Consider the following 16,714-nt stretch of genomic DNA (forward strand, 5'->3'; position numbering starts at 1 on the left):
CCCATAAACGCTGCGGACATTTACAAGAACAAATAATGATGAGAAATCTGCTTATTGAAGAGAAAATAAATCAATGAGGTCTAAACAATTAATTTGAAATGTTATAGTGGATAACACGGAACATGTGAACATTTGTAATGGGAAATTGGAACTGTTTTTACAGTCTTATTCATTTTTGAATTTAAACAATAAATGCGACAGACGTAAGTATGATTTATTAGTTTGTGACCAACAATAATCTCGCTAACTGAAAAGTAATGTGTCCCTAAATGGAACATGCATCGTACTGTTTATTGAGATGAACAAATAATACCATTAACCTGGAACATCTAGCTCTGTTTTAAGTTTTCTTGACCGGGATTTTGTTCTGCTCAACTGACAGGTCATGTCAACAAAACAAGCATTGCAAGGCAGCAACATCCGTTTCAGATGTAGTCAGGCGGCCAGAATAGCAGACGGTGTATGATTATGCCATAAAGTGTCCCATTTGCACCTTAGCTGTCACTTAAAAATTCATCGTTGTCAACGGGTGACGATTTTAAATGCACTTTACTCTGAAGCTCTGACGAAGGCCAGGAACCTGCGGGTTGTAAAACGTGACGATAAAATTCTTAAGCAGTTTTAACACAATGAAAGATATTTTTTGTGGCATAACATTTGAAAGGCCTAAGGTTGTAGGCTCTCAATGCACACTAAGGTCAGGGTCACCTTTGTAACCCGCTTGGTCAAAAGACACGGATCTTCTTGGTTTTAACGATAGACAATGATTTTTGTTTCTTTCCTCCCTCGCTGTTCCCACCTCCATCAATACCACAACCCCATAACCCATTTCCGGATGTTTGTATTTTAGTATTGATCTGTTTCTGTCTGTTCAGTTCTCTGTTATATCCTCAAGACATTGGCCTGGGATTCAACATCTCGGCTTTCCATAAATATGTCCAGTGATGCTTTCCTGTTGTTATTGGTTTATTGTATTCCGCGTTTTCTTGTTGTTATTGGTTTATTGTATTCCGCGTTTTCCTGTTGTTATTGGTTTATTGTATTCCGCGTTTTCTTTCTGCCGTACAGGGCCCAGAGACCACGAGCGCGTGACTGCAGTCATGGGTCTGAGGATCTACATCTCGGGTTTCGCCATGTCAAGTGATGCTTTCCTCTTGTTATTTTTCTGTATTTCTTGTTTTCGTTTTGCTGTGCAGAGTCTAGAGACCACACGCGTGAGGTTGTAGAGTCAGGACTTCATAGGGCTGGGGTTCAACATCTCGGATTGCAGTGTTGTTCTTTGACTGTATTTCGCATGTTCTTTCTGCTCCACATGGCTCAGAGACCACACACGCGTGTGGTTGCAAAGTCAGGACATGTATAGGCCTGGGGTTCAACATCCCGGGATTCACAATGTCCAGTATTTTTGTTTTACTGTATTTCTCATTTTTTGCATTACAGGGTCCAGAGACCACAAGCGTGTGGCTGCAAAGTCAGGACATCATAGGACTGGGCTTCAACATCTCGGGCAACATGCGGGACGGGATATTTGTCAGCCAAGTTCACAATCGTGGGCCTGCTGTCGAATCCGGCAAGATCAAAGTCGGTAAGTGTACGATTGGTTACAATCTGTGAAGAAGAGGTTCGTGTGTGTGTGTGTGTGTGTGTGTGTGTGTGTGTGTGTGTGTGTGTGTGTGTGTGTGTGTGTGTGTGTGTGTATGTGTGTGTGTGTGTATGTATGTGTGTGTATGTATGTGTGTGTGTGTGTGTGTGTGTGTGTGTGTGTGTGTGTGTGTGTGTGTGTGTGTTTGCGTGAATGCGTGCATGAGTGAATGTGTGTGGTCAATTCACAGATCCAAGTACTTACACATTTTTTTTCGAGAGAGGCAGATAGTTCGAAAGAGCTTTATGATAACGCTTCGACGCAGTTACCGCTGTTGTTATTGTTGTGGCTGTTGTATCTTTAACTCTGTACTTTAACAACAGCTTCCTCAAATAAGCCCACGAATGTTTAGATTTCTACACTTGGAAGAAAATCTAAATCGTCTTTCCTTCCATGACAACGTCTAATTTGAACCCTAGAGCATACTTAAGATATCTTGTGAGTTTATCATTCCACACCAAGATTCCATTCTTCTGACACTTTTGATCAGGATAAGTCATCAGCCTAAAGTCACGTATCCTAAACGTAATCAAACAAGCTGCAGTTTGCCGATGTTCCTTGGTAATGCGCCCAATCTGTGCGTGTTCTTCTTCGTTAGTTGTGCACGCTCTTGCTTTAACATGGACATAGTTTAGACAACAACTGCCATGTTACGTTGGACCAAGAGCAAAGTTAAGATGCCTTTTGACTTTATCATTCCCCACTAAGATTCCATCCCTCTGACACTTCTAATCCGGGTAAATTATGAGATCAAAGTCACGTCGCCTAAACGGTGTCAAACAAGGAACAGTTTGCAGGTTTCTGAGTAATCCACTCTATCTGCGCTTATTCTTCCTCGGTAGTAACGTACGTATTTGCTCCACATGGCCATGGGTTAAACATCAGGCGCAATGTTACGTTGTGCATTATCACGCTTGGTGAGTAATCATGGGTCTGATGTTCGACGAGTTTGCTGTATGACTATAAGCTTATCGCGCAGTTTTGATGGGTTGAACACTTGTGGAAAAGATTGGGTACAAACGGTGTTCTCGCTGAGAAAAATAAAATTGGAATAATAATAATAATAATAATTGTCAGTAAGTACTGGTGTCACATGACTGATGTGAACCAGTTGATTGGCTAATGGCGATGCGCTAAAACTGTTAGCGCACTCTTGGAGTGCGCTAACTTTTCCACAGAGCGTATTCTTACGCCCTTTGCCTAAGCAAGACTGTGCTCTCATTATCAGAATTAATGAATGACATGTAGCTTATATTCCCCACAATACCAAATGACCATAAATTCCCTGCTTCTCAATTAAAGCAGAAGTGGGTTTTTTTCTGACAGATTGCATGTGCCTGTGCCAAAGTGCGACTGCCACTGATCTAAAAATAGAAGCCGCTGCGTTTCATCTAATTCTCGCCGACTTGCATAGATTCTTCTCATATGCCGTGTTAGTGGCATGTAGCTTATCATCCACATTACTAAATGATGAGTTAATATAAAATTCCCACCCGCTAGCAGAAAACACAAGTGTTATTCCGATAACGTACCAGCTAGACCAGTTTGGAAGACTGACTCGATCGACTCTGTCATACGTAGCCGCACTGACTACACTGAAATACGACTGCATCAGTTCAGTAAATGAATGGTTTCCGAATTATTATTTCAAGGCAAGAACAATCGTAATCGAAAACGTGTAGTGTTCAGAACGTTCTTACCATATATAAGACTTATTACCAGCGTGCCTCGTGCGTGCAGACTCAGTGGCAGTGCAGACTGCATGCAGTGGTTTGATTGCCCTAGCAGACGACATAAACCCCGCTCAGCAAATTAACATGTTGGGCAAATGTGAACAAAAAAAACGATGGGGATATAATACGTGTAGGGTTCAGAGCATTCTTACCGTTCATATGTAGTACCAGACTCCCCGATGAGTAAAGATACCACACGAGAAACATGCCACATTTATTTTGGAAATGTGCTTTCCGTCGACCGTGGCAAGGGGCAAAACTCTGCACAGTCAATCTGTCGAAGCTCGATGAAGGTTTCAAAACCAAGAGCACAGTCCTTTCTCCGAGTTTAAATGAGGTCTCTATGAAAGATCATCACTTTTTAGCTTAACGCTACACTGGAATTTACCAACAGAAATTAAAACAAGAGTTTGCGTGTGACGAAAGCACGACACTCTTGAGACAGCCCACACAAAAGTAGATCCAGTGACACAAACCTGACCACACAGTCACGCCTATCCAAATGCGCGTTGCAAAATGTGCTTTTTGAATCTTCTTTTTTCTCTGGCGGTACTGACAATATCGTTATTGAAACAATCCCAGTGCACTAAGGGATTTATAGAGCAAATCTCGAAAATAATTATTGAACTCAGCGCTATGCGCTTCGTTCAATAATGAATTTTCTCGATTTGCTCTATAAATCCCTTAGTGCACTGGGATGTCTCAATAACTTAAATAATAATAATAATAATAATAATAATAATAATAATAATAATAATAATAATAATAATAATAAATGAGCATTTATATAGCGCAACATCATAACTTTACAATTATGCTCTTTGCGCTTGACACATTTAAAATTAAAACACAGTTATACAAGCATTTACATCTACATTCATAGTCAGCAACGCTTAATTAAAAGCATACACCATCAAACATACATTACAAAAGATTCTTCCACTAACTAAGTAATAAAAACATGAATAAAATAGGTAGTGAAAACAAGGAAATACCAGCTGAATACCCTTAATCAAACAGAACATGTTATCAACAATACTGAAAACAGCCCTAGATGTTTATATACATTATCACATTATCACTAAAACAACAAATACACTACATGTAGCCTACTGATGGACTGAGAAAACAAAATCAGGGGTTGTATTTCTTGAAGAGGTGCGTTTTAAGTGCTCGTTTGAATGCTTGGGGTGACTGAGAGTGGCGGATGTGAAAGGGGAGAGAATTCCATTGTGTGGGTGCGCAGAAAGTAAAAGTGCGTAAAAAGGATGTTCAAGCTCTGTTCTGTGACACAATTTAAACTAAATACGAAAATTCTATGAAACTACTTCCCTTAAAAGTAAGAGTATTAAAAAAAAGTCGAAAAACAAAATAGAGCGGACACAAACCAACGCACATGAAAATACAACAACAGACGAATGCGTTGAACAAACAGGCCAAAAAGAAAGGAAGAAAAAAATACGGACCCAAATGAGTATTTTCGCACGACATCAAACTAGAACAGAAACAATTATCAAAGCACCAACGTAAACACGCAACCATGACAACAGCAGTCAGCAGTTCAGACGGTAAACAGAACTGTGCAAATAGGGTTATTTGCTTCAGTACCGTAATAAATATAGATTTGTTTAGGATTTTTTTCCCCAAAATGTTTCTTGACAAAAAACGTTTTTCTAAAATGGACAATTCTTTTGTGTGTGGTATGTTGAACGATTAATTGTTGTCGTCCTTGAGAAGAGTTTACATTGTCGCACAAGCTGTTACGATCAGTGATATTAAAATTTTTTTAAAAAATAGCACGCAGTGGTGCATCAGCTCATTTTACTACAGAGGCGTTTTTATATTGCAAACGATACTGATGTCTGAATGCAAAATTATTTGTTTGCAGCTGGTAGTTCATGTATATTTCCTTGCTCGATCCTCCTTCTTTGAAGGCTTTCAACGTTTTCCTCGATTCAAGTGAACGTAGTTTCGAGGATCGGTCTTTTTTTCGCTATAAAAAGTACACGGGTATATGATTGTGAAGTGGCTTGTCAAGACCCCTTTACGAAAAAGGCTCTTCTGTTTTACATACAACTCTTTTATAGATGTAAGTGTATGTGGCCCGATCAGGTTTTACCTTCACTCGGCATTGTATGTGTTTGTCCCCTATGATCCTTACTCTTCAGTCGAATCCAATAGCCATGTGCAGGTCATTGTAGAGTACATTCATGATTGAAACTGTTTTTGACCGTTGTTACTGGTTCTAGCCTGCTTTACTTCACTTGTGGTTGTTAACATAAAACACAACACCAGATTTTTTGTGACTGAGACAATCACCAGTTCTTTCTAAACACGTGTGTATCCCTCCCAGATTGCACGCTTTTTCAATTGATATATACATAAGTACTGGGTGTCACCACAATACGGTCAATATAACAAAAGGCGCTCACTTGCCTCTTAAATCAACAAAATAACTCATTGACCAATTTGTTTTTTCTTTATGTCACAGGTGACCGCATCGTGAGCGTGACCATCGCCTACGAGAACATCGTGTACGAGGACGCGCTGACCATCCTCAGCTACGCCTCCCCCTACCCGGTCAAGGTCACGGTGCAGAAGGAGCGAGCGGTCAGCGCCGAGGGCCGGACAGGGTCCAGCGAGCAGTTGAACCACCCCTTGTACCGCAGCCAGTCACTGGACGCCTTGCAGCGTATCGGCAAAGACCCGCCCTTCAGAGCCAAGCGGACCCAGAGCGAGATGAAGTCGGAGACGCGCAAGGACTCCCCCAGAAAGAGCGGCGCTGGTGGTAGTGGGGGAGGAGGAAGCGGAAGTAGCAAAGCAGCTTCATCAGGAGGAGGGAGTGGGAACAGAAAAAGTAAAGGCTTTTCCATGAGCTTCCCCTCGGATATTGGTGACGTCACCTCGGCCCTGGGCAAGGTTGACGTCAGCTCTGACGTCATGGTGCACGCAGCGGAGGCGGTGGACGGCAAGCTGAACCTGAACGGCGTCAAGCCGGCCCAGGAGGTGCTGAAGGCCGTGAAAGGCAGCAGCGTGGAGTCTGCGGCACCCCAGAAAGCAGCAAAATCTGGGTCAGAGTCAGATTCGCCCTCGGGGAGGAAGAAGAGCAAGATCGACACGGATGCAGCCAAGGAATTCGCCAGCCTAATGGACCAGGTACTTGACGGCAAAGACGGCGAAGACGGCGAAGAAATGGTGAAGATGCGAACCTCCTCCAACCTCAACGCCTCGCCCAAAACGCCGCCCAACAAACCAGAGCGCAAGAAGAAGCCTAGCAACTCCAGCATCGTATCTACAGAAGATGCTTCGGAGTTCTTCGGAGGAATGGGAGTCTTCGGTGTGGAGGAGACGATCCAGGCAGCGAAATCGGTAACAGCACATGCTGCGCCTAGAGGCCCCCGAGATGAAGACCTCGGCCCAGAGGTAGAAGAGGAGATGATCCAGCCAGCATTTGTGAAGAGAGAGGTCGTCATCGCTAGTGAGATCATCGAGTTCAGTCCATTAGAGAAAAGAGGAGCCGAGGCCCCGAGGTCGCCATCCCCTACCGCCTTCGCCAACGTGACCATGTCGAACCCCAGCCGCCGCTCCGCTTCCCCTGATGGAGACCCCGTTGAGGAAGAGGTCATCCAGGCCACGGTGGTGTCCAAAGACGCCCTGTCGGCTTCTGTTCCCTCTTCCCGGAGCCGCAAAGAAGACAGAGGCAGGGAGAAGGAGACAAAGAAGAAGAAAGAGAAGGAGAAGGAAAAGAAGCCAGCCATCAGCGAAGAGGAGCTGGATAAGCTGATTGCCATGAACGCCTTCCCGCCAGGCAGTCAGGGCTGGTCGGGCATCCAGAAGGGCGGCAGTGATGGAGGCATCCACGACGAGTTCATGCCTCGTGACGTCCAACAGCAGCAGAGACAGCAGCAGCAGCAGCACCAGCGGAGCAGCAGTAGCAGCAGCGAAGCTTCGTCCTCCCAGAGCCTCACGCGGGGCCAGCGAGGGGGCGTGGCTTTTGAGGTGCGCGATGACGTCCTAACAGGGCGGCCCGTGTCTGTGGACATCTCTAGGAGTCGCAACAGCAGCGCCAGCGCCAGTCCCAACAGGAGCGGGTCACATGACAGGATGGGCCGCGCCACCTCTCCTCGCGACGAACTCCTCGTGCAGCAACAACAGAAGCAGCAGCAGCACCAGCAGCAGGGTAGAGCGGAAGACAAAGAGAACAGAGAGGACGGGCTGGACTGGTCAGGCAAACGTCTGGTCCGCTCAGGGTCCTTCCCCGAGATCCCCATGGACGACTCCATCAGCGACTGGACGGACAAGAATCGACTCAACGATGACGACGACGACGTCTCCACCACCTCCGGTAAACGCTCCACCGCCGACACCAACCCGGAGTCGGACTCGGAGGTGGAACCGCCGCGGGTTCTGCCCGGCAGAGACATTTTCAAGGCCAGAGAGAACCTGGCCAACATCTCCGACCTGTCCAACTCCATCTCCTCCAGTCGCAGCTCTTCCCCTGCCGTCACCTCCAACGGGCCGGCTGACCTGCTGGGGGTAGGAGGGGTGGTAGGTTCTGGCAGTGTGGGTGTGAGTCTTGGCGGGAAGAACGCAGGAACGATAGGACTGACCCCTACCTCAGATTCTAACGCCAACTCCAAGACAATGGGCGGCGTCACGTTGAACGCCAGTACTGAGGAGGACATGGACTGCTAGCTGGCGTCAGAACCAAAACACTTGTGGTGACACTTTTTCGAGGTGTGAAATAGCACTTTGCATTTTACTCATAAAGGGTGAAACACGAGGCGGGAATTAAGCACCCAGTTCTGCGTGTGTTGCCCACTGAGAAAGGCACTCGTTGAATTTGGGTCGAGCATGTTTTTTTGAAAAACCTCGAGCCAGTTGAAAGGCCAGAACGACTGTGAACCAAATCTACCTGAGTAGTGCTGTTCTTGAACATTCAAAAAGACAAAGAACCTTTGCGCTTGTAAGATCTGAAAAACTAGGATCATTTGCTCTTGGAAGGCTAAGAACCTAAGATGCTTTGGTTTTTTTAACATTCTGAAAAACTAGGATCCTTGCAGTCGTAAAATACGATTTTGTTCATTCCACCGTATACCAAGATTCAAGGACTTTACTGTTCGGTTATGAAAGTTTGCGCGCACCAGCACCGCGACAAAGTCTGTGGTAAGAATGTAATGTGTGCTAAAGACAATAATTGACTGCGCTATACGCACAACACGGGGACAGCTTTCTTCAGACTTTGTCATCACGAAAACGCAGCAGTTACAAATGACTCGGATGACGAATTCGAAAGAGAGAGTTAAGTTACGTTCAGTAATGTGCAGTCTTGTTTGTTGCGCTCTGAGGTTGATGAAGACGATATATTCATCAGTCGTTGTAATATCGCCAGTATGTACGTGTAGAACTTATAACCCGATCTGTACGCTGGCACTGTTTTAGCTTTACCAAGACGCAACCAAATAATGGGCATCGGTTTAGCAACAATTAACGTGTGTCTATAACGAGAAAACCGTTTGACGATTCGAATAAGATATCATACTTCTTTGCTGATCCTTGAAGTCTGACGTCATTTTGTCAAGAATTTGACTGATGGTGATGAAACTTCTTTGCTTACCCTTGAAGTCTGACGTCATTTTGTCAAGAATTTGACTGATGGCGATGAAACTTCTTTGTTTACCCTTGATGTCTGACGCCATTTTGTCAAGAATTTGACTGATGGCGATGAAACTTCTTTGCTTACCCTTGAAGTCTGACGCCATTTTGTCAAGAATTTGACTGATGGCGATGAAACTTCTTTGCTTACCCTTGAAGTCTGACGTCATTTTGTCAGGAACTTGACCCATAGTGTTGAAAGTCTGCCAGGCGACTTGGCGAAGTACACTTCACGAAGCTAGCTGCACGAAGCTTTTTGTAGACTTCAACTTCAGGCTCAATTGAGGACAGTCTTTACGTTGGAATGTCACGTGCGGCATTGTGCTTCATTCATTGACAGTTACTGGAGAGAAAACGACACACTGGCTTTGGTGATTTTATTGAGCTCTGGGGATTCGTCAAAGCACTGTGAATGAGGTAATAAGACAACTGGCTTTATGTGGCATGCAAATCAAGTGTGCAGACGTTGCGATATGTCAGTTCTACTTCGCAGAAGCTTTGTTCCTTTTTTCTGCAGACACTGTCCACTCCGCGACAACAGTAGGGGTTGGATGTTGCTAGACTCTACTAGGACGTCAACGCTGTTGTGTAGATGTGATCAAATGACTGTGTAGATGTGATCAAATGACACGTTAGTTTCTGTTGTGATCAAATGACACGTTAGTTTCTGTTGTGATCAAATGACACGTTAGTTTCTGTTGTGATCAAAGAGCTGTTGTATTGTTGTGATCAAAGAGCTGTTGTAGCCTATCGTTGTGATCGAAGTTGTGTTAAAAGGGTGATTAGATGAAACGGGTTTAATGAGATGGAAACACAAACGGTTGGCGCAACGGGATCTGTTAACGGACATGGATAAGTAGGCTAATTATGCACAAAACTAATCGGTGATTATGCATGAAATGTCGGAAACGGGAAAAGCAGGTATGCGTTTACAGGAGAGTCCCAGCGATCGGATGCTACATTGTTTCATTGTTGTGATTTAAGGTCTGAATGCGTATCAAAATCAACCGCATGCAACAGTGTTACATCGGGACTGTTGTAACATATACATCTAACACCGGGAACGTTTCAATTATTCGACAAGAATTGTCATCGACTTCTAATAACTGATGTTTGTAAGGTTGTGTCTTTTTATTCGCCGACTACTCAGTTCAGAATGTTGTTGTCATGTGAGGGTTGCGTCACAAGTTGTGCAGACCGACGCAAACTTGACTGCACTGCTTTTAATTTGCTGATCAACGACCAGTGGTGTTTGCTTAGGATGTAATAGCAGAAGGACGTGTGTGGTTTTTTTTATGTGTATGATATGACATGTAACTGATTACGCAATGGTGTAGATGATATGCATACCTCTGTGAACTCTCTTTGATACTCTTCGGTACCTCTCCAATACCTCATTGACTTTGAGAAAAGATGAGGTTGCAGAGGACTTCAGAATCTCAACTGCAATCTTCACTTCAATGAGCGAACAATGAAAAAGATCCTTACCGGAGTTTGTTTTGTACACAATCACACAGCGTATTCTTCTTTCTGCCTGCTGTTTAGCGAAAGAAAACTGCGTGATGTCCAAAGATTAACAACAAAAAGGTTCAAGATCTGAGAAACAAAGGGACGTAAGCGCTCTAACAGAATACGATATTTGTAACAAGAGTTAAGTGCATAACTCTAACTCTTGTTGCACCTGTTGTATGCATTTAGAGCGCTTACGTCCCTTTGTTTCTCAGATCTTAAAATGGCGCTCTGCCTCATTCGTAAGATAAAATTCTCAAGAAAGGTTACCGTTTAGTTTCTAGAACGTTCATGCAATCACAGACCAAACGCAACATTCCCCATTACATCAACGAACAAATGACAATGAATCGTCTGATGGCGATGCTTCTTCAATCAAAAGATCACGATGTCCATGGGTGTTTAAAAAAATTGCTGTTGATAGTAGAATACCTTGCACAATATGCTGGTTATGGTTAAACTAAAACTGTTCAGCACAGATTTTTAGATTACAGAGATTACATATAAGATAACAGCTTAATCGGTAGGCAAGAACATCAATTTTTACTGAAAAAGGGAATGGCAGAGGCTTGGCTACTACCAAAACAATAAGATAATTAATTACTCCACGGAGTTAACTTCTTGTTAAACATGTCTTGTTTTGTGTTCTTATATGCTATTGTTTCCCTCGTGCTATCGCGAATACCTCAAAAGAAGCGACCGTTATTAACATGTGTTGACGTGAAGGCGATTGTTAAATGCTTCTGTTTGTATCGTTAGTCTCGCGCGACAATATTTTGAAGAGAAGGTGTGCATGTGCAGTTCAATGATGAAATGGACAGCTGTTGCCGTGATGATACGCAAGATTTTATCTTTCGCTGGCGGATTGCTCGCTTGTAGTTCAGTGAAACTTTCTTCTTTATAAATCAGTGGAAAAGTTCCTGTACAATGTTTTTGCTTGTAGTTGAAAAACGCAGACGATCTGCTTGAACTATTATAGAATCTCCGTATCATGTATTGTCAAATATACATAATAACTAGGCTGTTGGCTGCAAACCTTATGAATTTCCTCAGAAATTGCCCTTCCGGCAAATGCTACATATTGTCCTTTGGAGAAATTTTCTATATTAAAAATCTTGAATATTCTCTTTTTTTCGATTTCAAAATAAATACTAATTTCCCGTACAGTCCCTCTTGGATTATTGTAATAATTGTAATTGTTTGTAATAATTGAATAGTTTTGGATGTCAAATCATGTGGCTGTCTGCATATATACAAAAACTTGTGGCATTTTTGTTGACATTGTTAAGAATAATGCAAGATTTCTGTGGTTGTTTCTTGAGATTAAACAAAAAATCCCAGATTATTTGAATTTCAAGTTAATGCTGATTCATGAAACATTCCTCTTGATCAAAGGTTTACTAAATATTTATGTTAAACTGCGACTGAAAAATGTGTTAATTGCTTGCCTCAGTATATTGATTCGTCAACATTCCATTTGACGTTTGAAAAAGATCTTATGCAAAGAGGGGGGCAATGCTTTACCACGTGCACCGGGAATGGGCTTTTTGGACGTAACGTGCATGGGAATGGGGAAATTCTCGTAGCGTGCACCGTGCACAGAGGTCCGGCGTGCACCGTGCATGGAGCTTTTTTGTAACGTGCATCGTGGATCACCGTGCATGGCACTTTTGGCCTCGACGTGCACGTGCACAGACCCCCCCCCCCCCCCCCCCCCCCCCCATGGTGACCCTCTGCAAAATGTTGTTTAATCTTGAAGAGCAAATCTGTTACTGTTCATCTTTCATACATGTTCATGAACGTTTCCTTTGGTATTCCGTTAACACTTGAATATTGGCGTCTCAGGGTATCGAAATGTTTATACCAAATTCCTTATGTAAATACTTAGTCTATTTTCTTGTTATCATTAGATATAAGTAATATAACAGATCTTTTTAGCGTGATCATGTTCGCAGAATATCTGAAAAATACAATACTTGCCGTGTTTATTGAGTTGAAACCCAGAACTGGTAGACTGTTTTTGTATGTATTTGTTGCAGTTTTTCCGTGTTCGAGGCATGCTGTACTTTTCTGTCATACTCATGCTTTAAGCAATACTGTCTGCAGAGTGTCAGCAACAAGTTGACTCAGATACTTGGCTTAAAGACACAACGCTTCCCATGTAAACGATTCGGCGCGTCCTATCTGAGATCTGTCCATGCTTTAACACGGGATAAGACCATCCCTCCACTTGGTCACATACCACAAATCAACGGCCTAACTGCCCTCTTCACACATGGGGATTTTTGTTTTGGCTGAATTGATTTTGTAAACAGTACTTATGTCAATCTGCAAAATTATATCAGCACCAAAATGAAAAAAACTAATCCTACCTTGTACACCAAGCAGTTGGTTGTTGTTATGTGTTCAAGTTGGTGGACACTTTGACTTATGCAAAATCCTCGGCAGATGTGAGGTGGTGCACTTGCACTTGATTGCTTACACAATAAAGAATGTGTCTTTAAGGATGAAGCCTATTTATGACTACCATGGGGTGACTTTATGAAAAGATCGGGCTGAGAATCCTGTACCGAATTATGCACAGTCAAGGCAGCCTGAAAACCCACCGACACCGCGCGGCTGCCTTCGGTACAACAGCCTGAGAATTCTGTGCAGTGTTGGATACCCCCTCCCCCATTGTGCCATCTTTTTTTAACACCTACCCCTCGGTAGTCATAAATACACTTCATCTTCAAGTTAAACTGCCATCCCACAACATCCTAACACTGAAACTATCATGATAGCAAGCAGCTTCACCTGGGGACATAAAAGCTGTTCTCCAGACAGGGGTGATAGGGACGGGCTTGCAACAAGCCTTTCAAACTGGAATAATGAACTATTCAAATTGAACACTGTATAACACTTCTGCAGGCAAATGGTATGTATAGCTTGGTTACCGTGCAGCCAAATGTAAAGTGGAAATGTCGTTACGTGGTCCGCATGATACCTAAATAATGTCAGTTTGTAGAAGGCGAGGACGAAATACTTGTATTGGATTTTGTTTTGTTTCGACAAAGATCACGCGTATGTCATGACGACTGAATGATTTGCTTTGTATCGTTGATATTGTTACTGATGTACAGTCCTTGGACATGCCGTTTGTCCTTGGTCTGCATTTTCATCTCTATCTTTCTTGCTCTGATACTCTTGATGATGTTTTCAGAATTGTTCGACTTTTCCCCCCTCATTGAATATTTATTTAAACTCAGTCTGAGTCCAGAAATGGAAAAACTATAGCAACGCGCCCCTTTGTGGTCCAACGCATGGTAAGCCTACCCCCTTGCGACGAAGGGAAAGTCTTGGGGCAGCCAGAAGTGCCCCTACATTGCAGGTGGCCTTTCGTGGCAGGTATATTTCCTCAAGATGATTGAAAAAAGGACAACAAAAGGTGTCCTCTATTGATAAGTATCCTCTCATTCTGTAGAGGGGCCTCACATCGCAAGTACAAGCGTACTTTTTACATTTAGTCAAGTTTTGACTAAATGTTTTAACATAGAGGGGGAATCGAAACGAGGGTCGTGGTGTGTGTGTGTGTGTGTGTGTGTGTGTGTGTGTGTGTGTGTCTGTGCGTGTGTGTGTGTAGAATGATTCAGACTGAACTACTGGACCGATCTTTATGAAATTTGACATGAGAGTTCCTGGGAATGATATCCCCGGACGTTTTTTTCATTTTTTCAATAAATACCTTTGATAAAAGTTGAGGCGGCACTGTCACACCCTCATTTTTCAATCAATTTGATTGAATTTTTGGCAAAGCAATCTTCGACAAAGGCCGGACTTTGGTATTGCATTTCAGCTTGGCGGCTTAAAAACTAATGAATGAGTTTGGTCATTAAAAATCGGAAACTTGTAATTAAAATTATATTTTTATTAAACGATCCAAAAACAATTTCATCTTATTCTTCGTCATTTTCTGATTCCAAAAACATATACATATGTTATATTTGGATTACAAACAAGCTCTGAAAATTAAAAATATTAAAATTATGATTAAAATTAATTTTCCGAAATCGATTTAAAAACAATTTCATCTTATTCCTTGTCGGTCCCTGATTCAAAAAACATATAGATATGATATGTTTGGATTAAAAACAAACTCAGTAAGCTAAACAGAATAGACATACAGAAAAGCGTGTTATCCTGCTCAGCGCGACCACTACCGCACTACTGCATGGCTTGTCGATTTCACTGCCTTTGCCACGAGCGGTGGACTGACGAAACTACGAGTATGTGGTCTTGGTGAAAAAAGCAGTGCGTTCAGTTTCATTCTGTGAGTTCGACAGCTTGACTAAATGTTGTTATTTCGCCTTACGCGACTTGTTTTTTAGTTCTTTGCTTTTTGGGTCTATGCACTCAAACATCTGAAAAATGGGAGACGACACGCTGTTCCAATATTGTTTCTTCAGAACTGAGAGACCAAAATATGATTTTGACTGCTGACTCCTGTTCTCGCCTTTTCTTTGAGCATAATGAATGTGCATACTGCTCTCTGGCGTTCTTCTCTGGCCAAGGAATTTGGTGATGTGAGTTGTCTGCTCTTCACCCATGTCGGAATGCGTGAGATTGGTGTTCGGCCAATCTTGAAAAGAAGAAGATATGACAGTTGGTTCAAAGTGGGCCACTTTACAGTCAACTGTGTCTTACTTTGATCTACTTTCTGACAGTCAAAGGTGCGAGTATATATGCAAATATACACGCTCTTTTCGGGAGTCTTACATTTCCCGTCAGTAATTAAAATAAAACGTGTCCAAGTATTCATATATTCAGTGTCATGGGATGCGCTGCTTGGTAAAGAGACGAAATAAATTGTACCCCCCCCCCCCCCCCGCCTCCCCCACCCCACCCCACCCCGGCAACGCCATTGAAGGCATGTGGTAAAAGAGCCGACAAGACTCAAGAGTAGTGTACCCACAGATATGTGACTGAGATTACAAAAAGTACTATGTAGGCTACCCAGTTCTTGAAGGGTGGCGTATAATGCTAACTACAGCATGGCTGTGTGATCGACTGCAAATCAAAATTCTTAATTCATAACATTGTGTGTGTGTGTGGGTACGTGTGTGTAGTTTTGTGTGTGTGTGTGTGCCGGTGTGTGTGTGTGTGTGTGTGTGTGTGTGTGTGTGTGTGTGTGTGTGTTTGTCGTAAAGGGTGTGTTATTGATAATATGATGGCCACTAGATTCAAGAGGCTCTTTGTTCAGCGTGAAGTCTTTATAGTTACGTTGGTATCGTAGTAACATAGTTGATCTAAATCTACGCATATTAAACGATGAAGCCCCCCCCCCCCTCCCCCACTCCTTCTTACTTTATTTAGGAGGCGAGAAAGTGTCGATTTTTCCCCAGTAGTCCCCCCCCCCCCCCCTCTTTTTCTTTGCATGGTAGTCTGCTGGTATGTTCTTTATTTGAGTAGTCCGGGGAGGCAGTATATACTCCCTCGGCCAATACCCCCCCTCCCTACCCCCAACCCCTCCCCTACTCTCAACTAATTATTTGAGTGTCATTGTTCTCTTCAGACCGTAGAAGAGAAACTTGAGAAAGAACGGAATAAATACTTGTTGTCTTGAGTCTGACAGGACGTGGGATAACTATTGGTTCATGTGGCTCTTCCCTTTATACACGTTGTACTGATCTTGATTTGTTATTGTTGCAAGCGATGTTAATAAAAAGAAGACTGAATGGGGTGGGTGGTGGAAAGGGCAGAGGTGTGTTTCGGGTCGGGATAGGGAGTAAAAGCATGTTCTGTTGGATTAAACACAACGAAGAACTCAATTTAATCATCTCTCTCTCTCTCTCTCTCTCTCTCTCTCTCTCTCTCTCTCTCTCTCTCTCTCTCTCTCTCTCTCTCTCTCTCTCTCTCTCTCGCTCTCTCTCTCTCTCTCTCTCTCTCTCTCTCTCTCTCTCTCTCTCTCTCTCTCTCTCTCTCTCTCTCTCTCTTTCCCATACTCATCTGTTGCATTTCGACTCGAATGGCTGCGTGAACATCATAGTTAACTATTTATGTTTGCTGTACATGCTGACCAGTACATTTTTACGTCGGAACTATTTTTGTAAGTATAACCTGTTCGTTGCAATTATAATAATGTCTTGTATGTCGAAAACAATGTCTAAAAGCAATAAACATACTCCTGTATACCCAA

At 43.0% G+C, this 16,714-nt stretch overlaps 1 protein-coding gene across 1 annotated transcript in view; it reads left to right on the forward strand.

Annotated features, from left to right (window-relative positions):
* Positions 1-16,714, forward strand: part of LOC138953967 (streptococcal hemagglutinin-like) — a 113,343-nt gene extending 96,629 nt beyond the window's left edge. Inside the window, exons 7-8 of the mRNA XM_070325985.1 lie at positions 1,441-1,585; positions 5,867-16,714. Of these exons, the coding sequence (XP_070182086.1) occupies positions 1,441-1,585; positions 5,867-8,070 (2,349 nt within the window). The 3' untranslated portion in view covers positions 8,071-16,714. The remainder of the gene's footprint in view (positions 1-1,440; positions 1,586-5,866) is intronic.

Source organism: Littorina saxatilis, linkage group LG17 (assembly GCF_037325665.1).
Source record: "Littorina saxatilis isolate snail1 linkage group LG17, US_GU_Lsax_2.0, whole genome shotgun sequence".
Lineage (NCBI taxonomy): Eukaryota > Metazoa > Mollusca > Gastropoda > Littorinimorpha > Littorinidae > Littorina > Littorina saxatilis.